This window comes from Myxine glutinosa, chromosome 2 (genome assembly GCF_964187855.1).
Source record: "Myxine glutinosa chromosome 2, kmMyxGlut1.1, whole genome shotgun sequence".
NCBI classification, from domain to species: Eukaryota; Metazoa; Chordata; class Myxini; order Myxiniformes; family Myxinidae; genus Myxine; species Myxine glutinosa.
This window is the reverse complement of record NC_136262.1, coordinates 128,323,946-128,351,788: the sequence shown is the minus strand read 5'-3', so window position 1 is coordinate 128,351,788 and position 27,843 is coordinate 128,323,946. Positions and strand designations below refer to the sequence as shown.

The following is a 27,843-nucleotide window of genomic DNA, read 5'->3' as shown; positions in this document are numbered from 1 at the left end:
TTAATTTTTCACTTCCACACACCTCTACCTATCCACTTTGCTGGGAAAGCTTCCTTCAAGAACTATCGCACATTTCAAGCGTCGTGGCAGGGAGCACCGTCTTGCTGGTACAAGATGATGTGTGAAAGATTCAATCTCCGTAGTTGAGTAACAAAGGTATTCTGCAACATCCCAAAGTAACTTTCACCATTGACTGTTGCTCCTTCAAAAATGATTGTGAAACTTTTCCTTTCGGAGCGGTGTGCACCACCAACCAGCCATTATTAAGTTGTTTTCCACAGTAACAAAAGTGATTTTCTTTGGTGCGACTGACACGTCTCCATCTTTCCCTTCATGCAGGACTACCTAACAATTGGATTAGTGTTCATCTTGATTTTGGCGGGATTTTATTTGTTCTTCTACTACATCTTCTCCACCTCCGTCGTGTTGAAAGACCTTTGGGAAGATGATCTTTGAAGCATATACTCGCCAGCTTGTGTTGGAAGAAGCGTTTTACTTATCGTTTGGACCCTGAGGCATAACTTTACCATTGTGTCAGAAATTTTAAATACAATATACGGATTGTAAAATAGTGTCATTCACTCATGACTGGTTAGATACATTTACCTGTCAAAAATAACTAAATAAATCAGGAATCCACCTCAGAATAGGTCGCACCTCACTCAGGTCATAGATTGTCCTTCTGGATATGTTGTGACTTTGTCCATTGCTGAGTGCACAAATTGATATTGGAGGATCATTCAAGGTGTATATTTGCGTTCTGCCATTGCTTTTGCTAAGTCAGTCGCCTTTTTCTGCTCACACATGTCGGGAGGCAAATGTTTGGTACTTCTCTTCAATGTACCCCTTATTTTGCGGAAATATGCCACTCTTTCCCTCCAGCGCAAATGTACCACTGCAGTACAGCAGCATCTTTGGAGGAAAAATTTATTATAAAAAAATGTATCGTTTTTTTAATTATTAAACATTCCACCCAAAACATTCCTATTTTGTGTGTTGGAATCAGCATGAATGTGTTGTGTTGTGTTGGAATGTGTTGTGTTGTGTTGGAATCCCCAGGAATCAGCCATTAATTATGATTAGTACTTGTGATATTTGCATCTCTGCCACCTCTGACCTCACTCATTTGCAACATTATGTAGTCTCTCGAGATTGATATTGCATTGTTTAATTTAAAGGACCAAGGAGATGTTACACGAATGCTGTTCAACCTGACATCTTCAAAAAGGAAAGCTCATGTTCTACTTATTGGACCACTAGATGACCATTTTGTTATTGATGCAAGCAAGATATTCACAAACGGTCAGGAATAAGAATTGTGAGCATTAAATCTTTCCTTGATTCCTTGAAGTTTTACAGATTCTGTGTTGATTGCACAATAATGCACTTGTAAAAAAATGTTTTTTCAGCTTCAAAATCAGTACCCACCAAGTTTATGTTTATTCCCCTCCGTATGTAGTGTGTATTGGAAGTTTATATGGTCTAAACATGAAAGAGAAATGGTATGGCAGTCCTCTATATGGAGGGGATGGCATGTAAAAAAAAATGGCCGCCCCATCAAATGCGTACAAAATGATGCCATGAAAAGTCTGCTCTGGAGTAAAGTCATACGCATTTAAAAGTCATACTTTTTATTCTCAAGCCTTTTCATGACTACAAGACTGATAATGATGCCAGAAAACATCGCTAAAGTACCAAGTCGGGCGATCGGAAAACAGCCAAATTGGGCTTTTATTTTTCTTTCTTCAGCCAGTCTAGCAAAATGATGGCTGAAGCGATTCCAATGACTTCAACGTGAGGAAGCGACATTGTCTCTGGGGTATTGCACTGGTACCATAACGTTTTTCAAAGAAAGCAAACTTGTTTGGCAATCGGCATTTACTCATGAGCAGACTAGGAAACTCTGCCGCAATTGTCTGCCGTGGGTTGCAAGGTAACTGCAGTGTGCGTAATTTACGAAGGAAATAACTATTGGGCCGCAACTTACGGATTGCAATCACAACATATTTTGTAGTTTGTAACAATTGTCTGAAGATGTCGATGTGGGAGGGAGTTGTAGATTTGTAGTGTGGGTTGGTGTCATTGTGTATTATATTTTGTTGTGGGATTGAGATGCACAAATGTCAAAAGATGTGATTGCGATCTGTAAAATGATTTTGGTGTCATTCCTACCTTGTTTGCTTGTTTTTTGGGGGAATTCTATCCCGACATTTTTTGCAACGTTTTTTTTTGGAACTTGTGCATGTACTTGTATATAAAAGTATGTTGCAATCCATTTACATTCATGTTAGACTGAAGTGTGCATGCAATGCCATCATCTGTGTCACTGTTTAATTTGGCCACGAGAGATGGTGTGCAATTCTCACCTGGTTTTGCAAAGGCAACATGTGAGCATTGTTTACAATTTCCTTTTGTGAGGTTTGAAGTATAATGGGTTTGTTTCTTCTTCAGCATTAGATATTTCATTGTTTTCTCAGAGAAATTAAATATGACATTGTGTTCTGGTGGTACATGGTCTTTATTTTATTTTTGTACTTGCTGCACTTGGACGTACCTCGTACTTGTGGTCCACCCCGATTGTGTCGCTAGTTGATTTTACAGGACTGGCAGCAGGTTCAAAGGATCCATTGCGGAGGATATAATATACAAAAATTTTGTCAAAATTTGATTGGAGGCACAAGGGTCTTTGCATCTGCACATTGGTCCATCAGTAGCCAGGTGTACTATGATAAATGACGTTTGGAGTGAAAATGAGTTGGGAAATCTTTTAAAGTTGTTTTGTATGCAGCCTCTGGCTGCTGGTTGCATCATTTGTCTGCAAGTGTGGCTGTTCTGCTGATGCAGTGCCCCCTGTTACCAGTAATCTGGATACTCATTTTTGCCTACCTCGGAAGGATGACAGGGCTGAGTCAACCCACCTGGTGTTATTTAAACGACACGACAGGGGCTCAAACTTAAAACCCCAATATTAAAGACTCAGGCCCTCTTAAATGTCTGAGAAATAGCCATCCTGAGATTCCCTTATACAGTATGTTGATGAAGAACCCAACATCTTAATGCAGAAAAGTGAATGCACAGGTTTTCTTGATGTTCCAAAGATGCATTGGGGTGGGAATGGGGGATATCCATGAGGAAATATCTGCAACATGGGAGCCATGCAAAAAAAACTTTGAAAACAAGTGGTGTATACCAAGTTACAAATGTTTATAAATAAAAAGCTTCAATTGTCTTTGTATTCCATTTTCTTGTGATTAAATCAGTGGTTCTACATGTTCTGACAGTCCCCTCTGCAAAGGAGCAAAGCAGACAATGAAATTCGCTTCCAAGAAAGACCAGCTTGTGTTTGCCAAAGTCTGACAAAGAAGGAGCTTCCGGGATCCCCGCCCCCAGGGTTCCGTGCTCCGCCCCTGCCTCGCCCTGGCAACCAAAGCACCCCCAGGGACCACATATTGTGCTTTGGATAGTTTTTTTTTCAGTGCTACTGATGCAATTCCCCCCCGCCCCCATTACAAATCATGTGATGCTCACTTTGTCAACTTCTGAAGTATGATTGGCTGAGTCAACCCACCTCGTGTTATATATATTGTAATTGTTGCAAGAAGAGATTAAAACTTGACGCCTACAAAAGTCGTGGATTCATCTACGATACAAACGTTCAAGACATGGCTTGTTACAAGATTTGTGTTCATATACAAAGGTTCCAAGTGACGTATTTAGTGTATTTGTGGAAATCCCGTCCATCGATTTGATGATTTGATTACGTGAGGATTAAGGTGTATATCGGTATTTCTGTAAGCTCGGCTGGTTTCCCCATTACACGTTTCCTTTTCACAACCGCGTCGTATTAATATTTTATAACTTCCACAAAGTCTAATATAACATCGAGTCTTTACAATGAAGCCTTGTCAAAATGGTTATACTAAATAATGTGATGAAGTGAAGCTGAGGTGTCACGTGGTTAATGATATCGTTGCGCGGCAACAGAACAACAGACCGTCTCATCCTTCCTTTGCGATGATGTGAACGGCAGTTGATGAGGGACTGAACGAAACGGACAGCACAGGTGGACACATGAAAGAACACAGGTATTGCCTATTGGGACAGAAACGGACAGACTTCACGCTCGTCTCTGTGATGAAGAGAATGAAAAATTACGTTTTTATTTCTGCTCTTTTTCTTACTTTATTTTATTGTTCGTTTATGATCCTGCGTTAATTCGAATTCCTTTGGCCATTCCAGGAGAAACCGATCATGATTCAATGCGGCATTTAATTCCCGGTTAATATCGAACAATGAGCATGTTTGGAATGAAGGGAAACTATTCATTCATTGAAGCGATCTTGAATCACGTGACGGGGAATAATTAATCATTTAAATTTGACGATGAAAAAAAATCCGACAAACCAAGCGTTTTATACATACACTAGTGGGGTCACCCGTGGGAATCCCACGGGCATGGACGTGTGTGACATTTCGACATATTGAGTTAGATGCTGCACCTGTTTCACAATAACACACACACACACACACACACCTCGTTTTTTCATTTCTGTATCTCACAATTCGGTCTCTCTCTTATTCACACACCCACACAAACACACACACACACACACACACACACACACACACACGTACACATACACACACACACACACACACGTACACATACACACACACACACACACACACACACATGCACGCACACGTACACACACATGTACACCGACACATGCATATACACATACACACATATACACATACACATATGGATACACACACATGCACACACATACACATATACACACACAGACACATACACATATACACATACACACACACATGTACACCCACACACATGCACACACATATATATACACATACAGACACACATATATACACATACAGACACACATATATACACATACACACATATATACACACACATACACATGTGTACACACACATGTACACCGACACACATGCACACACATACACATATGCACATACACATATACACACACATATATATACACATACACACATGTACACCCACCCACACACACACACACACACACACACACACACATATACACATACAGACACACACACACACACAGACATATATATACACATACACATATATGCACGCACGCACACACACACACACACACACACACACATATGCACGCGCGCACGCACACACACACACACACACACACACACACACACACACACACACACACACGTCCCACATGTATATATCCCACATCCCACATGTATATACATGTTTAAAGTGTACGGGCCCTTCCCCCCTTCCCCCCCCTTCCCCCCTCCCCCGCCCGGCAACGCTGAGTACTTCTGCTAGTAACTAATGAAATAAAAACGAAGAAATATCTCTGGGTAATTTCCTGAAACTCGGTGAAATTCGCTGAAATTCGCTGAAATTCGCTCGGTGTATCGGTGAAATATTTTATTTGGGCGGTGTATAATTGCTTCGAACGAAATACCAGCATTTTCCCGTCTGTGTTTCATGTCCATGCACACGTGAAATGGAATTTGTTTTTGCACACGTGAAATGAACATGTGAACCTTTACTTCCGGATAATAATGTTGAATGAAATAAAAACGAAGAAATATAGTGGGGTCACCCGTGGGACATTTCGACATATTGAGTTAGATGCTGCACATTCAAAATGGTTACTGGCAAGGCATCAGATCCAGAAATGGTGTAATGAACACAATTTATTTATTTCACATAATATGTGACCCCTCACTCCTCTCCACCTGACACTCTCCTCTCTCCACCTGACACTCTCCTCTCTCCACCTGACACTCTCCTCTCTCCACCTAGCACTCCTCTCCTCTCCAATCCCTCACATTCCTCTCCTCTCCAATCCCTCACCTCTCCAATCCCTCACACTCCTCTCCTCTCCAATCCCTCCTCACTCGCCTCTCCAATCGCTCCTCACTCGCCTCTCCAATCGCTCCTCACTCGCCTCTCCAATCGCTCCTCACTCGCCTCTCCAATCGCTCCTCACTCGCCTCTCCAATCGCTCCTCACTCGCCTCTCCAATCGCTCCTCACTCGCCTCTCCAATCGCTCCTCACTCGCCTCTCCAATCGCTCGTCACTCGCCTCTCCAATCGCTCCTCACTCGCCCCTCCAATCGCTCCTCACTCGCCTCTCCAATCGCTCCTCACTCGCCTCTCCAATCGCTCCTCACTCGCCTCTCCAATCGGCTTTCCCCGTCTCGTTTCTCTCGTTTTTCTCCCGTCTCGTTCTTTTTCTTGCTCCAAATCGGCCCGTCTCGCCCGTCGGAATCGGAAATCGGGCCGTCTTGCTTTCTTGCTTGCGCGTAAATAAATTGTGTTCATTACACCATTTCTGGATCTGATGACTTGCCAGTAACCATTTTGTAAAAATGAATGTGCAGCATCTAACTCAATATGTCGAAATGTCACACACATCCATGCCCGTGGGATTCCCACGGGTGACCCCGCAAGTTTGCATTGACGTTCGTCGATGGACTCGTTCGCCCGTCTCATTCGTTTTCTTGCTGCATCCTGTTCAAGTCTGCGTTCTTCATCGATCGTCTCATTCATTTTGGAAATAGAAGTTTCCACGCAGCGCATGAATTGTCACGATCCTCAAGAGGAATTTGTCTCGTAATCATCAAATGATAAATGGCAAGTAAATTATATTGTGGAAAATTAAAGATTTCAAATAAACCTATTTAAAGTGTATGCGCACATAACTAATAAAAAAAACGAAGAAATTCCCCGTCCTGAAATTTCCTGAAACATATTTTACTTCCGGCTAATCATGTTGAATGAAATAAAAACGAAGAAATATATGTCGGCATCATTGTTGACGTTTTTGTGACGACTGTCATCAAACGAAAAAGTAATATATCTTAACGGAAAAGCAAAAGCGAATTTTTAATATATATCGATACATTGCCGTCGGTGTCATGTTGGGCGGTGTATGATACACCATGACGCGATTTTAGAAAATATATCTCTGCATTTTCCCGCGTGTGTGGAATGTTTGTGGAAAATTAAAGATTTCAAATAAACCTATTTAAAGTGTATGCGCACATAACTAATAAAAAAAACGAAGAAATATCTCAGTAATTTCCTGAAACATATTTTACTTCCGGCTAATAATGTTGAATGAAATAAAAACGAAGAAATATATGTCGGCATCATTGTTGACGTTTTTGTGACGACTGTCATCAAACGAAAAAGTAATATATCTTAACGGAAAAGCAAAACGCAAAAGCGAATTTTTAATATATATCGACACATTGCCGTCGGTGTCATGTTGGGCGGTGTATGATACACCATGACGCGATTTTTAAAAATATATCTCTGCATTTTCCCGCGTGTGTGGAATGTTCTCAATTATTGCTGACACCGAGTCTAAAACCATCGATAAAAATGAAATCATATGGTGAGTTAGATTGGAGATAAAGGCGTGAGAGAGACTCAATGGCCTTGAAGTTACAGGCGTTTGAGAATTCATTTCGTTCTATAAACGGCAACTTTCATTGTATTTTCTTCCCGTTTTTTTTCAACCGAGTCTAAAACTATGTTAGCGACTGTGAAAAATGAAATGATATATCGAATTTGATTTGAAATCAAACTGGGAGAGAGCAAGACACCACGGGCCTACAAAACAGGCCTCAAAGCTATGCGAGTTAATAAAATGGTGGATATTTGTTTATAATTATATGAAGCCACTCCCAGAATGGGTGGAGCTATGGGTGGAGCTGCTCTGCAAACCGAGTAAGCCACACCCCGGACAGACACCCAACAGAATCATCTACGGCTATTATAATATCGATTAGCTGATTGGTTTGTTACTTGATTTGGGCTGACAGGGTGGCCTGGAGGTACACACACTCGCCTCAAAGGTGTCTAGTCTGGGTTTGAATCGTGACCAAGCTATAAACTGCCACCCTGGTGTTTCACAGGGAGGGTGATTCATAAATGTGTGTGCCAGCACTCAGATGGACGTTAAACCAGGCGTCCAATCTGCTAGCATTCATTTGTTGATGTTAAACATCCCACAGTGTCCATCACGAAGAGTGTGAGTACTTGCTTTTATCTAACTATTTGCCTGAGTCATTGTGACTAAATGTGTGGGTTACTTGATTTTATCTATTTGCCTTAGTCATTGTGACTAAATATGTGTGTTACTTGATTTTATCTATTTGCCTTCGTCATTGTGACTAAATATGTGTGTTACTTGATTTTATCTATTTGCCTCAGTCATTGTGGCAAATGATTAGCCTGGTGTTGGGCTAGCGGCTAGGGTGCCAGCTTAGGATCCAAGGATCCTGGATTCGAATCCCGGCCGATCGCTGAATTAACGCCAGGGGGTTGACTCAGCCTGTCATTCCTTCCGAGGTCGGCTAATTGAGTACCAGTTCACTGGTAATTCCCTGCTTGTCGTAAAAAGGCGACAAAAAGGGTTGGCGGCAGGAAGGGCATCCGGCCGTAAAACATTGCTTCAAAAAGGGGACCAAAAAACAACAACAACCACGGTCCCCGAAAAAGTCCAACCCCCGCTTGCGGGGAAAAATGGCCTCTAAAGGTTTTTTTTTTGTTTTTTTTTTGTGACTAAATATGTGGGTTACTTGATTTTATCTATTTGCCTTAGTCATTATGACTAAACTTGTGTGTTACTTGATTTTATCTATTTTCCTTAGTCATTGTGACTAAATGTGTGGGTTACTTGATTTTATCTATTTTCCTTAGTCATTGTGACTAAATGTGTGGATTACTTGATTTTATCTATTGCCTTAGTCATTGGGACTAAACTAGTGGGTTACTTGATTTTATCTATTTGCCTTAGTCATTATGACTGAATGTGTGGGTTAACTGGCATGAAGCTCATACCTTGGACATCCCTTCCTTCATTGAGTGGACAAAGGCATGACAATGATGGCGCCAACGATGGATATTAAAATACCTCACCATATTTCCAAATTCATGATTACGATCTGTTGAACCGCACACCTGAAAAATCAGCATGATTAAAATAAATCCGTCCTAGCACACTGTGCGTTACTCTGTTGCATCAAGTTTATCCATTTGAGATGAAAATATTCATTTCCAGATCTTTCTATCTCAGCTGTTGTGATTCCCTTGCGAGCATTAACCTTTCTCTGCCTGGTTTGCATTGTGTCTCCTCTTTCAAGTATTTCATTTTTCAGCAAACCATTGCCACAGACTGTCGCAAGAGGGCGCTCATTGACAGCAAACAACGAGAAACTGCTTTTCATGAAAGGGACAATTTTAGTACTCGGTGTTGACAGGATAGCTCAGATAGCGGACTCGCCTTTCAGTTGTCTTGTCAGAGTTTGATTCCCAATCTGACTATAAATTGTCAGTCTGCTGCTTTTTGGTAGGAAGTTGCATCAATGAGTGTGTAGTGCTTAGGAGGGACGTTAAGTAAGGTGTGCCATCTGCTTGCATGCGCTGTCGGTCGTGAAATATCCCACGACACCTTTTGAAAAGAGTAGGCCAGTGCATGCCGGTACGCTGGTTAGCTTATGAGTTCCTGCCATGAGTGAGGGCTCCTCTGCAATTATAACTGAGACAGGAACAACCTATCTGGAGAACTAAATTCAAAAGCCATTTGGCCCACTAAGCCTGTGCATATACAATTTTTTCTTGTTTTTACAGATGCAGAACCTGCTGTTGGATATATCAGTCATGTGGGCATAGAGATATTCCCTCCCCTCTTGCACTTAAACTTGTGCAATATATTCAGACAGGATGTTAAAATTTTGCTCGGTTAATAGCCCAAAGGTTGGAAGCAACAGGACATTGATGAAGGGATGCTAACCGCCGTGGGAAGCAAGGAGAAGCTGACATTTTGGGCGTTAACCCTTCGTCGGAGCAAAAGAGCACGAGCCTTCACAAGCAAGACTAGGTCTTCATTCCACTAGCCCAAAGGCCTAATCTTGCAAATCATAGCACAGTGCAGTTGGCTGAAACCCGCCACTTACTTCACAATGCAAACAGCAGTTCGAGTCAGATGTGATTTCCTCAGGGTTCAAGCGTAACTTTGAGCACATTACTACTGAACGGTATGACCGACTGAATTATATTTTCATGGTTTCATTTACTTCAGAAAAACTTTCCTGCAATCGACAACGTTATTAGTTTTAATCCTGAACCATTCACCGGCCATCGAATATTCGGAATGTTCTTTCACTTTCCGTTAAAATCCCCATCAACACACCCTTCCCATATAAGCAATGTGCAATGTCCTCGCCATCACACCATGCCTATTTCCCCAGAGATATGCCAACGTGGCACCCTCACGGTCTTGCTAGCTAATTGGACAGATGGATGGCAATGTCCTTGCTGTGTTTGACTTGAGTGAGCTGTCCTACATATACTGCCTCATGAGGAATAGCGATGGCAGATTATCAAGTCCGCGCGTGCATCGCCTGAAACCTGTAAGGCTCACACTGGCACCGGCCTTAGTAAGTGCACGGTGCCCTATTTAAAACAGTTATCCTTTTTTGTCATATCTCGATGCACTACCAGGGCTGAAATACTGGGTGCTTGAGAAGATCTCGGGTAGAAGGTCGCTCCTGTGGCTCAATTTCAAGGGTGCGTAGAGCGACGTCACGAAGGCCAGGGGATAGGTGAGAAGGGATAGATGGAGGCTGGGATGCACTTGCAATCTGTGAGGGGAATAAAGGAGAGAGAGAAGCATTAGGGGGGAAATGACAGCACAACTCTTTGTGAGTCATAACAATATAAATGCAAAGTTAAATTGGATATAGCCCAGGCCCAGCAAAGATGAATAATAAGGTTCCATTGTCTTTCCATTGTCACATTGTTCCATTGTCATTTCCATTGTCACAACCCTTTGTCAGTCATAACAATGAATAATAAGGTTCCATTGTCTTGCCTCAAGTTGTGTGCAAGCGTTATTGCCTAATCAGTACATTCACGTTATTTTGTGGTGCAAAAGTTCATAATTTTGTAGTTTGGCCCCAAAGTATCTCTTTAATGCATACTTTTGATCAAAATATGCCCTGAAATGAACAATTATGTCCGTTTATGCTCCACGTTCACATCCAAACTTACCAAGGAAGCCTCATGGGATGGATTATCTATAATTTACCGACTTGTACATTCCAGCTTCTCGTGCACCCAGTGTCAAATTCTCAGCAAGGGTCACTCAGGGAAATGCCGTCATCACATTTCTGAATTTCCACACTCGTTGCCCAAGGGTGTGCTTTAATGGACACGAACCCGTGAAATGAGGGATGGCACTCATCTTACCTTAAAACGTGTGTTGGTGATACAGGTCATTAAAAACAATGCCATATTTTGTCTTGCATAGTCAGATTGGATGCTGACACCATAATCCTATTATAAATAGGTAGGGCGACCATAGGTCCGGTGGTTTTTACCAGGCATGTCTTCCTTTTCCGTCATTAAATCTCTGTCCTGCCGGATTTTCAAAATATCTAAAAATATCTGGAATTTTACCATTTTCTTGGTTTTGCATTTTCAAAGGGATATATTTTAAGACTTAGGATACTTTTTAACTTCATTTAAATGGTTAAACCATTTTTGTACATTTTCTTAGGGTAATAAAATGCGGTTTTATTATGTTTGGACCAGGAAAACTTGGTACAAGTCTGCACTATTCCGTCATGGCATAATGGACATGTTCGAACACACCTCATGAGACCGCCGATACAATTGCTCAATACGAAAAGGAAACTTGAAAAATCTCTTTTTCGGATTGTCCCTCTCCAGAATCTCCTCCTTTTTTGGAGTGTCCTCTTTTTTTAGAAGTGTCCTTTTTTTTCGGAGTGGCTCTGTCCCTGTGTGTTCTTCTTGTGCAATGTTGAGAGTGTTCTCTTCTTTTTTCTTCTTTTTTGTCTTCTTTAGTGTCTTCTTTTTTGGAGTGTCCTCTTCTTTCTGAGTGTCCCTCTCTGGAGTGTCCTCTTTCTTTGGAGTGTCCTCTTTCTTTGGAGTGTCCTCTTTTTTCTGAGTGTACTCATTTTTTGGAGTTGTTAGTTGAATTAGTTGAATTATTTATTGTTCATTAGCAACCCCCAAACAAAGTAATATTACATATCCATTGTACCAAACGGCAAGTGATGACATCAACCGCGACTTTACATTCAATAAAGCGAGAAATCAAATTGTGTAGTTTGGGTTGTACGAGTACATTCTTGTCCTGGTATTGGAATAATCAGTGCCCGACTACAAAATGTTAACCTGGTGCTTTGCAGGCAGCACATTGCATCGCAAAGTTTGCCATCAGTGCCAAAGACGTCAAGCTGGCATTCCCTTCTGCCAGCATTCACTAATGGATGTTAAACATCTCAACATTATCATTCACCGGGACCCTGGCCAAATATTAAATGCCTGCCTAATATATGGGGGTAGAGGTGGCGGGGAACTGCGTCATAGGTATAGCAGCCCTAATACAATGCCAGCTCACAACCAGCTATTGCCTATCAATTAATTAATTAATTAATTAATTGAAAAGACATCAAGCCTACTATCCTATCAGCTAGCTTTCTGGTGGTTGCTATTAATTCCATGCAGGTTTGTGAAAACAGCAGGCCATTGTGCATTTGTCATCAGTAAAATATTTAATTATTGCTCTGTAATGGCAGATTATTGTCCTTTAAATAGCAAAGAAACCAGTGTTGTATTATATCCTACCTAGAAACTTTCTAGCAGCTGTTAATGAGTGGGAAAAAACATGCAATGGATATGTTTGAACAATTATATTTTATGCAGTGCAAGGAAGCTTAGACAGGATGAAGTCGTTTCGCCCATCATGCCTAAGCTATATCCACAGCAATCCCACCCTCTCCAGAAAGCGCTAATTATACAGCAAAATATAATAATAATAATAATAATTCATTTATTTTGTATAGCGCTTTTCCAGAAGCCCAAAGGCGCTTTGACAGAGTGGCAAACATAATGCATAACAATACATGAAAACAACAATTGCAAAAAGACAAGAATCAATAGGGAAATATTTAAAGCAAAAGGAGGGAGAAGGAGAAGAGATAGTCAGGGGTTAAATGCTGTGGGTTGAATGTTGAATGCAGTGTTGAACAGGTGGGTCTTTAGTGATGTTTTGAATGTGGTGAGTGAGGAGGAGTCTCTGATGGTGTGAGGTAGATGATACTGGATCTATCGGAAAATAGATGCAACTGGATCTAATCTTCCATGAATGGAGGCTAGGGGATGGCAACAGCATTTCATGAAACATGCGAAGTGAACACACACAGGAACATGAAAGACATTCCCAAATTGGATGTGGGAATTAATTCATTGGGAAATTTGTCCCATATACAACAAAAAATAGATCGGTAGTCACATGGAAGCACCAAATCAAAATACAGAGTGATGGGCACAATGTTCTCAGAAACGATAATTCACAAATTCTGGAAGTTACTGTCTCGTTTGATGATGATTCGCATCATTCAGACCTTCTAGGTGGTGGGCCGGCTCACCTTGAAGATGAGAGCTAAATGGTTGGAATGTTTTTCTGCGTTCCAGGGTGCCTTGGCGCATGCCATCTCTATGATGACACAACCCACACTCCAAATGTCACAGCTACGGCCATACTGCTGACCCCTCAGCACCTGCGGAAAAAGGCAGGTGCCTGGTTATACAAATCTGTAAGCACCCACCAAGAGGATTCTCATTGCAAAAGCGATGCAGAAGGTGAGCTCGAGGCAAGAAGGAGAACAAGGATCAACAAATAATAAAGAGCACAGAAAAAGGAAGCAAGATCAATATTCATGAAGAGAGATGATGAAGCCATGCCTCAGGGGCCATAAACGCGACGGTTCCCAGGAGTTGACCCTGGAACTCGCCAGCCCCTGTCCCCTTGGAGGCGAGGCGTGCTGCTGCACCAAAATCCGCGACTCGTAAACGCTGCCCTGTACTATCCACCAGCAGGTTTGCACCTGGAAAACAAGCCGGGAAACATGAAAGAGGGATATTAACATAAATGAATACAATAAAATGTTGAAAGAAACAAGAGAGAGGGAATAATAATAGAAAAAACCCCTGAAAAAAACAATATATACATGTATATATATATATATATATATATATATATATATATATATATATATATATATATATATATATATATATATATATATATATTGTTGCGAATATGGAATTTGGCCTCCATATCCGCTTGTAAATATTCCCCTATTTTCTCCAATACTCCCCAACTTTCCCTAATCCCCCATTCCCTAGTCCCATTGCATGTAAACAACAATCAGTAGAGCCGACCTTCCCCTTATTCCCCCATTAAATGTCGTGCCCAGGTCCACCGCACCACACGTAGACAACTTTCGGACATCTTGCTAGTTATTCTTAGTCTATGTCAGTTAAGGCCTCGTTTCCATTAATTATGACTCTTCGTTGCACCAGAATGTGATTATATGGCATCAGTAGTGAGTTTAGGACCTTTCCCATACCTCCTTCCATCTTCTTCCCCAACAATTACAACAACAACAGAGGAGATGGCGGCGGCGCGGGGGAGGATGCGTCCTCACACCGGCTCGATTAGCGCCATTGACCACGCGCTCCACGGGGTTACCACGGAGGGGCTGGCTGTCAGCTCCTCCTCAAGGGCGGAGCCTGGTAACCCCCCGCACCCAATCAGAAGGGCGGACCGATTCCATCTGGGGCGGCACTAACGAGCCGAGGGCGTGTCACTCCCCGCCGGATATACGCGGCCCCGCGCCGGATGTGACGTCAGATGCGCCCCCAGCTGGAGAAAGAACGTTGCCTGCGATCGCTGAGAGGAAGAGAACCCGCCTGAGAAAGAACGTCCCCTCCGAGCGCTGTGACCTCCCCGCATCTTTGGACCGGACTGTACCCTGCTTTGAGCCAAGAGTGCACCTTGAGCCATCGCTATCTGCCTTTCCTTGCCGTGTGAGTCAGCCGTTGTCCCGTTTACCTGTCGTCTGTCCGGGGTTAATATAAGAGTGTGTCTAAGTGCTTGTCTTCCTGTGATATACCTCTAGCCCCTGTAATCTAACCTTTCCTTACGAATATAATTGAGAATCGAAACATTGGTGTCTGTCATTATAACCCAGCCGGGTGTCTTCTTTTTCCTTATTGAGCCAGCGTGGCGCGGCTTCGTCAACGTTCGGGTACAATCGGGTAATTTGTGCGGACACGACGGCCATTCCGCTCGGCCCACCTTAACATCAAAGTCGTGTCTGTAACAATATATATATATATATATATTGTTGCGGATATGAGGATTGTGTTTTTTTTATTGTGTTTTTATTGTAGTAAATGGTTGTGAATTGTTGTTTTAGTCTGAGCCCTCCTTGCTCCAGTGTGTATAAAGGTCAAAGGGCGTTCCGGTAGTTAATTCCATAAAGCATACATTGAAGGACACTATAATACCCTTGTTCAGTAGTTTATTTCCTTATTCTGTGTATTAGGTTAAGGCTTTGTCTTCCATTAAAATTACACTCCATTGCACCAAGTGAAATAAGATAGATTCCCTTCATTCTTCATTCCCATTCCCAAAACCTCCATTTCCCCTTTCGTCATGGCCAAGCCTCGATTGCCAATATTACATCCCCTCCAAAACCACCATTGAACATGTGCTCGGGTCGGGGAAGAAAGGCGTGCCCGCCCGTCGTCATCAAAGGCGGAGCCAGAGGGTCGCGCGACCAACCAGGGCCGAGGTGAGCACCCCGATGGGCGTGTCCTGAAGGCCGGCGGCTTGATCGCCGGAGGCGTTATAAAAGCGTGCGCGCAAGGTACCGCGTAAGAAGATCCAGATGAGCTTTGAAGGGGGAGAAGGTTCAGGGTCAATTACAAGCAGTTGCGCCAGAGACGGCAGACGCGTCCTGAGCATTCATTCCTGCTCAGAGAAGCAGCGTTGACTCCACCAGGCAGCTTCAACCCGTTACCCCGCGGGAACCAGATAGCGGTGGCATCGGTGGTCGTCGAGGTCCAGCCGACGTCCCGTGCGGGATCAAGCCCGAACCATCTGCCCCAGCTGAACCTTCCCATTCCTCCTTCCAGCATTCATTCCTGCCATTCCATCCTTCTTGTGTACGTGAGTTTGTTCTGTTTGTTCTGTCCTGGGTTAATTAAGACTGCATAGGTAAGCTAGCGATTTTCACTGTGTCTCTAAAATCTTCTGTATATTATTTTCTTATCTTTCCTTCTCCTTGGTTATTTTGAGCCTGTAAATAGTAAATAAATTTAGTAGTATTTGCCAACCTTTTCGTCTCCTCCTTCTTCTTCACATCCGTGTCGCTTTTGTCTTTTCCCTATTGAATATCTGTGGCGCGATCCGGCCAACGTTCGGGGAATCGGGTTTAGTTGGGGAAAACTGTTCGGCCACGGTGCCTCCGCTCGGCAAACAACATCCTTATCCGTGGACCGTAACAATTGGTGTCGGGAGCGGGAACGGACCCGAAGCGCGCGTAACGCGCTCAAAATTATGAGCTGCTGAAATTGTTTTAAAGACAAAACCCGAATTTTGAAATCGCGCCATGGCTGGTCAAGGCGACGGGATGTCGGTGGGAGAGATAGACGGGGTAGAATCGACCCAGGACCTCGGGGAAATGTATGTGGAGGAAAGAGAGGAGGAGAACATTGGCAATGTGGTTGAGGGGGTATCAGGTGCACAAAATGGCGCGCTCGCGCACGTGGTTGAAGGGTCCCAAAATAGCGGCGCCGCGGAGGGCCAGCCCGCGGTGGCGGCTGGGGACGCTGGGCAAACCGGGTTTGACATCAGATTATTCTTGACCCAACTGAATGCAAAAATGGATAGGATGGGGGGCGAAATGAGGGGCCAAATGGGGACAATGAGGGACGAAGCGAGGGATTAGAGGGCCAAATGGGGGCAATGAGGGACGAAGCGAGGGGTATCGGTGAGGGGTTAGACAAGAAATTTGAGGGGTTAGACAAGAAATTTGAGGGGTTAGACAAAGGGATAGAAGGGGTGAAACATGGGTTAACGGGGGTGGAAAATAGAATGGCTGCCCAGGAGAATCAGATAGAGGGGGTGAAAAATGGGTTAAGGGGGCTAGAAGATAGAATGGAAGGCAAATTGCGGGAAATAGGGGAGCAATCCGCCCGAGAAATTAAACAAATGGGAGAGCAGATAGAGGAGGTGAAAATCGGGGTAGAAACCAAATTGGATGCTCAGAGGGATGAATTGGGACAGATGAGGGCGGCATCTACAAAAGAGAGGGAGGAGATACGACGAGGTGTAAGTGAGGAGGTCTCGGGGGTACGCGAGGAGGTAAAGCGAGGCGAGAAGCGTATGGAAAAAGAGGTGAGAAATGGGACGGCAAAGTTACAAGGGGGCATAGAGGACCTGACGGAGGAGGTGGAACAGCTGACGGTGGGACAGACGGAGTTAGTGGAGCAGGTTCAAAGGAACACTGCGGTACTAGGAGGGTTAAAAGCGACACAAAACGACATTAAAAATAACTTGATAGCGACACAGAGGCAATGTCAGATGGTACGTGAGGGACTGACAATGAGGTTGGACGAGGTGACAGAAGTAATGGAGACGAAGGACCGGGAGGTGAGGACGCACATAGAGACGGTCAAGGTAGCCTTAGAGGACGAGATTGAGGAGATGCACCAGGAGATAAAAGAGGTGAAGCAAAAGTTAAAGGAGGTGGAAGAGGGGGTGAGTGAAATTAAGAAGAGACGGACAGAAACTAAGAGAGAAATACAGGAGGAGGTGATGGAATATGTACAAGGTCGGTGCTCAAATCGTGATGATGTGCTCGCTAACCAAATAAAGAGTTTGCAGGTGGCGAAGGAGGTGCGGAGACGAGGTGCCAAGGTGAGTGGCGATATACGAGGAAATGTATATGATGTGAGGGGAGCTTCAGTCGGCTTGGGGGTTGCTTTGGACCCGGGTGTTCGTGAGAGGCCGTTGGTAAAGTGTGCGACAGGTACGGTGTGCAAAGGAGGAGGTGTGCGAGAATGTCCGACTCTGGGGTGTGTGAGGAAAAAGTGCGCGCCGAGGAGTGAGTGTGCCGTCGGGAGTGAGTTGGTTGTTGCGCGTGTGCGAGGGAGCACATGGAAGCGCGTAGTGGGGAGTGTTACGGAGGAAGTAACGGGAGAGTGTGCGCAAGAGGATGCGCGAGAAAGGTGTGTAACGGACGGGTGCATGGGGAAAGAGTGTGCTGTCGAGAGTGAGTCGGTAGTAGCGCGTGTGCGAGGGAGCACATTGAAGCGCATAGTGAGGAGTGTTACAGAGGATGTAATGAGAGAGTGCACAACTGTGGTGAGTGTTACAGAGGGTGTAACGGGAGAGTGTGCGCGAGAAAGGTGTGTAACGGACAGGTGCATGAGGAAAGAGTGCGCTGTCGAGAGTAAGGGTGAGTGCGCTGTCAAGAGTGGTGGTGAAAGTAGTGAGAGTGACACGGAGCGTGAGTTGGTTGTGACAGGTGAGAGAGGATGTACACCTGGAATGGAAGGATGCACACCTGGAATGGTAGAGCGTGTGTGGGAATGCACACTTGAGTTGGTAGTGAGGCACGTGGTTGGGTGTGCGAGTGAGAGCACACCTGTGATTGTCACAGAGGAAGTGACCGAGAAGGGGGCGCGAAGAGGTGTGTTGGTGAGGTGTGCGAACGACGAGTGTGTGCAAAGGTGTGCGGTGGTCAGGTGTGTGACCAAGTCTGTGAGCGAAAGAACGAGTGCAATGACGAAGTATGCGGGGTGTACGGGCGGCGTTGGAGCACCGAGCTCGGTGAGGGTGAAAGGGGTAGCGTATGCGTGTGAGCATGCAGGTGAAGCATCGACGGTAACCGGGTTAGCGGTTAGAGCGACTTATAGCCGAATCGGGCCCTCGGTGCGTGCCGAGCAGCTTCGCGTGCCGAGAGGACCAGCGGGGATCCGAACCACGGCGGTTTCGAAAGAATCGCGGTGCGCAATCCACGCTGGGCCTCGCTCGGAACGGCCGCGTCCGTGCTCCACTAGGCGGAGCGGGCAGCCCGATAGGAAGGGTCGTCATGGCGATCCCCTTTTGTTGAGGCGTTCCGGCAGGTCGAGATCGGGCCATTGGATGGCTCCGTGCCGAGGTGGTGCGTGGGATCTTGGCCCGGGTAAGCCCCCGTCCCTGCACCGAATGCGGGACGTATCCAGCCGCTGGCACCAAACAACCCGCATTCATTGCTCGGCTTTACGAAGCCGAGCTTTAGAAGTGAATTGGCGCACCGAGAGGCACTAGTGAGTAGACGTGATGAGGAGGATAGTGGTTTTGGACCCGAAATTAGGAAAACAAAATTGAATGATTGGCAAAGGATTGGCAGATGATGGGTAGTGATTGGCAAATTTTTGATTGTTTGCAATTGGATGAGCCAAATTGGTAGTGGAAGATACCCGATGTGGAGGGATGGCAACTCTGCCATCTCTCACATGCGGGGGCAAAGGAGCACTAGATTTATGGGGTTTATGGCAGTGAAAACTAGCCCGGGAGGGTTAGGATATAATGATAGGGATCTAGAGAAGATGACCTAAGGTAACGGTAAGATTAGGTAGTGACAATGATACCGGTAGTGGGGACGCAGGTAGATTAGAGTGGATGATAATGACGTGGTATGTGCTTAGTTTAAAGGGAAGACGGGGAGCACTAAGTTAGCAGGGCAACAGGTAGATTAGATGATGCCGTGTGAGTGTTGGCGGGGTATTCAGAAGTGTATTGTGAAAAGTGTGTGAGGAACAGGTGTGATTGCACAGGTGTGCAACTGAACAGGTGTATGGAGCAGTGTATGAGGGAGTGAGAGTGATGTGAGTTGTATTGACCGAATGGTCCAGGAAGGAAGGAGGGTGCAGGTGGCACCAGGTAAGATTGCACAGGTGTGCAACAACAGGTGAATGGAGAACAGGTGTATGGAATAAATGGTCTGGAGCATATGGAGTATTGGAATGGATGGTCGTGGAGTGAGTATGGTGGAAACTATGGAGTGGAGTGGATGGTGCAAAGGTGTGAATGGGGGAAGGATGGACCCCCATCACGAATACCCGGGGCGGGTAGTGTAAGTGTTAGGTAGAGGGTACAGGTAAATTGTGGTTGGATATTGGCATCTGTGGTGCGGGTGAAAGAATGTTATTTGGATGGGTGCATTAGTGTTGTGGAAATGGCTGGGCGTGTAGCCTGTTAGTGTGTGTAGTTGGTTTGGGCACTCCACCACTGTTAGGGTGTCGGCCAGGTGAGGCCGCAGGTGGGCTCTGGGAGCCGGTAGAGTTGTTGTGGATGGGGCCCGAGGATCCGGAGGACGGACCCGGGTAGCCCAGTGCCAGAGGGCACCGAGGGGTGACAGAGCCAGGAGGGGCCTTCCCCAATTAGATAGGTTAGGGTGAGGAGCTAGGTAAGCTCGGGTGGCAACTGCAGTGGTGGAGGTGTGCAGGTAGGTAGACCTGCTGGGAGAGCTACACGCCCCAGTCCTGAAATTGTGCAAGGGCACAGGGAGTTGAATCGGGGGAGTGAGACCCCATATTGAGAAGCACCACAGTTTGGTCAATGGGAATTGGTTTTTAGAACCCATAGTGTAAGTTGGCCAATGGATTGGCAGGGAAAGACCCCGGGTAGTGTAAAGTGTGTTAATGTCATTTAGAGGATAGTTAGGATGAAGATCTCCTCGCACCATCTGCATCCACTCACCTGAGGTGACGTACCTCCACACCATGCCAGGTTATTTTATTATTTTTATTTTTGATGCAAATGGTTTGGATTGTGAGACGCATCATGACGTGGGTGTGACATTGTGCTTGATGTTCCATCTCTTCCTCCTTATGAGGATTGATGATGAATTGGGTGATGGCAAATTTTGGTTAGAGGGATTGTGGGAACGAATTTGGTATAGGGGAAATATGGGGAAGACGTGACAGTAGCGACGAATTTGTACATGTGTAGAATTTTGTAAATATGGGGTAAGGGCAAGGGTAGAGTAGGTGACAGGGGGGGTGTCGTACGGTAGGGACGAGCTTTCTCACTTCGCTCTCCGTACGCACTTCGCCTTGCATTGCCTTGTTTGATGTGTAGCCTTGTGACCTTACCCCTCGCTCATCTGTCTCTTCCCCCCTTTGTCTCCCACATGAGGACCTGAGCGCCACTGGGCGCCGAGGGGAGCGTGAGTGAGTCTGCCGTTGTGCGCCCGGAACTCCCAGAACCAGCTGTCTGCATGTCTGCGACAGCGCACCACATTATGGACCACATGTCTGTGGCCGAGCACCACTTATGGACCCCATGGGTTGGGGCATGGCCCCTCTGCTGGAACCGGCCATGAAGGCCCGAAAGCTTGCTGGCGGACCTTGGCCACAGGGCACCGATGCCCCACAGGTGAACCATACATAGTCGGCCCCTGTGGGCCATAAATAAATACAAATGGACCTTGTTGGGTGCAAGTTTTATTACAAATAGGGCGCCAGCAAAGGAAGATGACAACAACTGGAAGAGAGCAAATAGCCAGCAGAGGGAGCTGAAGAGCAAGAGACCACCTGCAGGGCTAGGGGTTGTTGATTTATTTTTATTGATGAACAGTGATGACTGTGCACCGATTGGTGCTTGAGGGTGTGTTGGTGCGTTTTGGGTGCTTTCATGGTGCGTCGATGCAGAGCAGACTGTCTCCCCCCCAGAAAGAACAATCACAGGTCCTGGGTTGCGTTTTGTAAATAAAAGTAGCGTCAATTGTAAATAATGCTCCCCACCGTCAATGTGTAGTTTGAAGACCATTCCGCAATTCGGTTAGCTGTGGGCGTGAGTCTGTTAGGTAGGGTGCAATGGAGCAGCGGGACATATTTATTTATGTTTTAAAACTGTCGCACTCAGACTCAGGTTAAAAGTAGAGGGAACTACACCTACGTGTCACACTAAATTAAAGGTATAGGCCCGGGACGTGCCTAAGAGGAGGAGGGTGCAGTGTTGCGGCTATGAGGATTGTGTTTTTTTTATTGTGTTTTTATTGTAGTAAATGGTTGTGAATTATTGTTTTAGTCTGAGACCTCCTTGCTCCAGTGTGTATAAAGGTCAAAGGGCGTTCCGGTAGTTAATTCCATAAAGCATACATTGAAGGACACTATAATACCCTTGTTCAGTAGTTTATTTCCTTATTCTGTGTATTAGGTTAAGGCTTTGTCTTCCATTAAAATGACACTCCATTGCACCAAGTGAAATAAGATAGATTCCCTTCATTCTTCATTCCCATTCCCAAAACCTCCATTTCCCCTTTCGTCATGGCCAAGCCTCGATTGCCAATATTACATCCCCTCCAAAACCACCATTGAACATGTGCTCGGGTCGGGGAAGAAAGGCGTGCCCGCCCGTCGTTATCAAGGGCGGAGCCAGAGGGTCGCGCGACCAACCAGGGCCGAGGTGAGCACCCCGATGGGCGTGTCCTGAAGGCCAGCGGCTTGATCGCCGGAGGCGTTATAAAAGCGCGCGCGCAAGGTACTGCGTAAGAAGATCCAGATGAGCTTTGAAGGGAGAGAAGGTTCAAGGTCAATTACAAGCAGTTGCGCCAGAGACGGCAGACGCGTCCTGAGCATTCATTTCTGCTCAGAGAAGCAGCATTGACTCCACCAGGCAGCTTCAACCCGTTACCCCGCGGGAACCAGATAGCGGTGGCATCGGTGGTCGTCGAGGTCCAGCCGACGTCCCGTGCGGGATCAAGCCCGAACCATCTGCCCCAGCTGAACCTTCCCATTCCTCCTTCCAGCATTCATTCCTGCCATTCCATCCTTCTTGTGTACGTGAGTTTGTTCTGTTTGTTCTGTCCTGGGTTAATTAAGACTGCATAGGTAAGCCAGCGATTTTCACTGTGTCTCTAAAATCTTCTGTATATTATTTTCTTATCTTTCCATCTCCTTGGTTATTTTGAGCCTGTAAATAGTAAATAAATTTAGTAGTATTTGCCAACCTTTTCGTCTCCTCCTTCATCTTCACATCCGTGTCGCTTTTGTCTTTTCCCTGTTGAATATCTGTGGCGCGATCCGGCCAACGTTCGGGGAATCGGGTTTAGTCGGGGAAAACTGTTCGGCCGCGGTGCCTCCGCTCGGCAAACAACATCCTTATCCGCGGACCGTAACAATATATATATATATATATATATATATATATACATACATACATACATACATACATACATACATACATACATACATAATATACACGCCACTTGGCCAAAGGTATGTGGACACTCAAACATAACACCTGTACGTGCTCGTCGAACATTTCATTCCAAAATCATGGGCATTAATATGGAGTTGGTCCCCACTTTGCTCCTAAAACAGCCTGCACTCTTCTGGGAAGGATTTCCACTAGATGTTGGAATATTGCTATGGAGATTTGCATCCATTCAGCCACAAGAGCATGAGTGAGGTCGGGCACTGATGTTGGGTGATTAGGACTGGCTCGCAGTCGGCGTTCCAATTAATCCCAAAGGTGTTCGATGGGGTTGAGGTCAGGGCTCTGTGCAGGCCAGTCAAGTTCTTCCACACCGATCTCAACGAACCATTTCTGTATGGACTTCGCTTTGTGCATGGGGGCATTGTCATGCTGAAACAGCAAAGGGACTTCAGTTGGAAGCCCACCATCATCTAGAATGTCATTGTATGCTGTAGCGTTAAGATTTCTCTTCACTGGAACTAAGGGCCCTAGCCCGAACAATGAAAAACAGCCCCAGACCATTATTCCTCCTCCACCAAACTTTACAGTTGGCACGATGCATTCGGGCAGGTAGTGTTCTCCTGGCATCTATCAAACCCAGATTCGTCCGTCGGACTACCAGATGGTGAAGCATGATTCATCACTCCAGAGAACGAGTTTCCACTGCTCCAGAGTCCAATGGCGGAGAGCTTTGCACTACTCCAGCCGATGCTTGGCATTGTGCATGGTGATCTTAGGGTTGTGTGCGGCTGCTTGGCCATGGAAACGCATTTCATGAAGCTCCCGACGAACAGCTGTTGTGGTGACGTTGCTTCCAGAGGCAGTTTGGAACTCGGTAGTGAGGGTTGCAACCGAGGACAGACGATTTTTATGCGCCATGTGCTTCAGCACCTAGCGGTCCCGTTCTGTGAGCTTGTGTGGCCTACCACTTTGCGGCTGAGCTGTTTTTGCTCCTAGACATTTGCACTTCACAATAACAGCACTTACAGTTGACAAGGTCAGCTCCAGAGGGCAGAAATTTGATGAACTCCCTTGTTGGAAAGGTGGCATCGTATGACAGTGCCACGTTGAAAGTCACTGAGCTCTTCAGTACGGCCCATTCTACTGCGAATGTTTGTCTATGGAGATTGCATCGCTGTGTGCTTGATAGTCTCAACACCTTGCCCCCCCCCCCCCCCTGCCCAGCTCTACTGGGTCGCCACTGTACAATGGCGGGCATATAGCGGGACGGATCATTCATTTGACATCTCAAATACCAAATTTCATAATGATCTAATGAGCCTTTCTTGTTCTGTTGCAGTTTTTGTGAAGTGATGTCGTGGTCAGGGGATTCCGAGAAGAAAAGGTGGATATGCCGCATCATGGCCGTTGGATATGCCGTTCATTTTGTGGCCCACCCTCCAAATCGACCTCGTTGGGCAGCATCCATCCCTGATTTGGCTAATGCACCTCCTTTACCAGCAGCGTTCGCTGCCCTTGGGCTTCCACTCGAGCCAGCCCAAATGCCACGAGGTAAGGCCCAAAAAGGGGGGCGGAGCGCAAGGGTGGGGGTGTGGCCATGTCAAGCAGCCATCAAGGCGGAGCCGGTAAGACCTCAACAGCCAATCAGGGCTGAGGCGACATCGCCTGACAGGGTGTGGCTGGACATTCCAGAGGGTTCGCTGGGCGTGGCAATAAAACCCTTCGCGCGAGGCCCCCACCTCAGCTATGAGGACGGACGCAACTGCAATCATTGTGAGAGAGTTATGAGAAGGGAGAGGCGCTCGTCAGTTGCAGGATCGAGTTGAGTTACGAGTCTTGAACAGAGTTGAGTTACGGGAGAGACGCTTGTTGAGTTACGAGAGGGAGAGACGCGCGGTGACAAGCCTTGAAAGGATTGATTGCGCTTTACAAAGGACTGGTGCGCGGCACGCATTGCAGAGGACTGCAGTGTTGAGAAGGATTATTGTGGAAGGCGCCCATATAGGCTATCAGCTAGGGGGGTCAACCGGTACCAAATTGAGGGAGTAAGGCTAATAATGATTTTTGACAAGGTTTTTACCTCTAGAATAAGAAAATATGTGATAGCAAATTCAACGATGTTGCTAAATGTGTGTTATCACCCATTTTCAAAATGGCCGCCACTTTACATTCAAAATTTAACGTTGTTGTTGTTTTGTTTGCTTTTTTTTCTGTAGGAACGGTGGTCGGAGCAACGAGCAACGGAGTAGATAGAAAGTAGATGCTATACGATTAGAATAGAAATAATAGTACACACCAAGTGATGAGGTCTACTAATTTTCCAAAATGAACAGCGCCACAGAAAGCAAAGAATGCGTTATACACATGACAAGATCGGATGACGATGATCATCTGGTGAGCCCACAAAACTACACATCTTGGTTGACATTACTGGAAGCGGCTAAGGTTAGGAACCATGAACATATCATCAATATTGCCGAGGGGCTTGAGGGCAATGAAGTGCCAGAAATATTCTACCACCGAAAATGTAGGAGCCTGTTCACCATGAAACGAGATTTAAACATGCTAAAGAGGAAAGCCAATGAAGACACTGAATCTGAAGCAGGAGGTAGCAGCGCTCCCAAAAGGCCATGTAGGAGATCATCAGTAGAGAAAAGAGTGTATGATACGGAGTGCATCTTCTGTCGCAGAGACAAGTATGTGAAGGGGTCTCATACACGTGAAAAACTTTCACAAGTTGTTCAACTCAGAGCAGATGAAAGATTGAGAGAATGTGCAATAAAGAAAAATGACAAGGATATGATAGCGCTTACCAGTAGAGATATTGTGGCAGCAGAAGCGTGTTACCATTTCTCATGCTACAGGAATTACAACAGAGAATGTATACAGCCTGAGTTTGAAGGTGCAGATGGACCCGATGACACAGATGATTTTGCACAGTACCAGAGGATCGAGAAAGAAGCATATGCAAAACTTCTCACCTATATCAGAACAGACGTAATCCCAAACAAGACCATCATACCAGTCATGTCACTCACTGCTAAATTAGAAGAATACATGCTGTCTGATGGGATTGATTGTCTGACGCAGTCCACAAAGAAACATGTTCATAGAACGCTTGAATATGAGCTGGGGAGTTCGGTGAAGATATTTCCAGATGACAAGGGAAAGTTGGTGATGGTACCAGACAATGTATCATTGGAAGATGCTGTCTTGCAAAATCAATGTCTGCAAAGGGAACTCAAAATATGGAAAAACAAAGTGAAAGACTCCAACAAGATCATAGATCAAACATCAGCGACAATTCGTACAAAAATCAAAGACGACATGAAACCCACACCCTGGCCATACCATCCATCAGATGCTGAGGATGTAACACCTATTCCATATGAGCTGGAGCGGTTTCTCATTGGGCTGCTAAAAGCGCTAATTGGCGCTAATTGAGCTAATTGGCTCATTGGGCTAATAGAAAAACATGCATTTTGGCGGCCATTTTGAAAATGAGGTGATAACACCCATTTAGCTACATGGTTGAATTTGCTATCACATATTTTCATATTCTAGGGGTAAAGACCTATCCAAAAATCAATATTAGGCTTACTCCCTCATTTTGGTACCAATAGACCCTATTTTGGGGGTCTGCCTGATGGCCTAATAGTGAAGGGTTTACGTGGCATTGCGGAGGGCTTGGGGACGTGGCGTATTGTACCCAGCGATACCAGGAGCACGTATAAAGGCACCGGTACAAGTATTACATATGCAATATAATCGCCACTTACCGATCCCCCGACATAAAATTGTCCGCCTCGCGCCTACGCCACGTGGAGAGCTGCCTGCCGTCTTCCATTGCCTGCACGGTACAAGTCGGGGACCGGACGAGATGTGGACCCTTGGACCCTCAACCCGACCATCTACAGACCCCGTGTGAGTGAGTCTGAGTGTGAACGGGCCCGTGTCCAGGGATAAGTATAAGACTGTATAAGGCTGCCCTGTGTATCTGCTTCTTCCTCTTCATTGTACATTGCTCTTTCTTTTCCAATTCTTCCTGTGTAAATAATTAATAAACCAATCTGTTCTTCCTGTTTTCCTCTCAATTCGACCGTATCAGTCTTTTCCTCAATTGGGTAAGCGTGGCACGATTAACAACCGCTTAGAATCGGGTTTAGTACCTGTTAACGGCCCGAATCGCGGCTCGCTTCGCTCGACGTGTCCACTAACGCCATGGTTCGGGTGGGGTTATTTCCTTGCTGCACAGCCGGTGTTAGTACTTAGGTAATAGGACTACCTCGACCAACAACCCTATTTAACACCGACCGGAAGGAACGTGATAGCCCAGGGATCGCGTGGGCCAGTAAAAGGACAAGGGGATTAATCCCCCCTTGATCAGGGGAAGGCCGACGTTTTGAGATCTGCGACAATATACAGACTTGGCATTTAATATGGAATATTTTTTTTTTCTTGACTTGGGTTTACTTTCTGAACTCAGTATATCAATCTGGTGAGTTTATTTTACCCTTCGGTGATGTCTTTGTTGAAAGAACCATGTCACTGATTGTCTTTCGCAGCAAGAGGTCAATAACAGGATTATATCACAGGTGGCGTGACAAAATGTAAGGACAGGTACATTTGACGATTGGCTTCACAATCGGGTATATATGGGTTGTTGCGTTCTGTATTGGTGGAAAACAAC

At 45.5% G+C, this 27,843-nt stretch overlaps 2 protein-coding genes across 4 annotated transcripts in view; one reads left to right on the top strand and one right to left on the bottom strand.

Moving 5' to 3' along the window:
• The window catches only part of LOC137421278 (HAUS augmin-like complex subunit 4), a 61,822-nt gene extending 59,322 nt beyond the window's left edge, over positions 1 to 2,500 (top strand). For both annotated transcript variants that reach the window (XM_078771632.1, XM_078771631.1), the window contains exon 13: positions 340 to 2,500. The gene's annotated coding sequence lies outside the window, so the exon portion shown is untranslated. The remainder of the gene's footprint in view (positions 1 to 339) is intronic.
• A 7,658-nt stretch (positions 2,501 to 10,158) lies between these two features.
• LOC144888256 (mitogen-activated protein kinase kinase kinase 1-like) overlaps positions 10,159 to 27,843 on the bottom strand; it is a 50,455-nt gene continuing 32,770 nt past the window's right edge. For both annotated transcript variants that reach the window (XM_078771629.1, XM_078771630.1), the window contains exons 7-9: positions 13,835 to 13,977; positions 13,519 to 13,650; positions 10,159 to 10,704 (exon numbers count right to left, since the gene is read on the bottom strand). In XM_078771629.1, the coding sequence (XP_078627755.1) occupies positions 10,558 to 10,704; positions 13,519 to 13,650; positions 13,835 to 13,977 (422 nt within the window). In that variant the 3' untranslated portion in view covers positions 10,159 to 10,557. The remainder of the gene's footprint in view (positions 10,705 to 13,518; positions 13,651 to 13,834; positions 13,978 to 27,843) is intronic.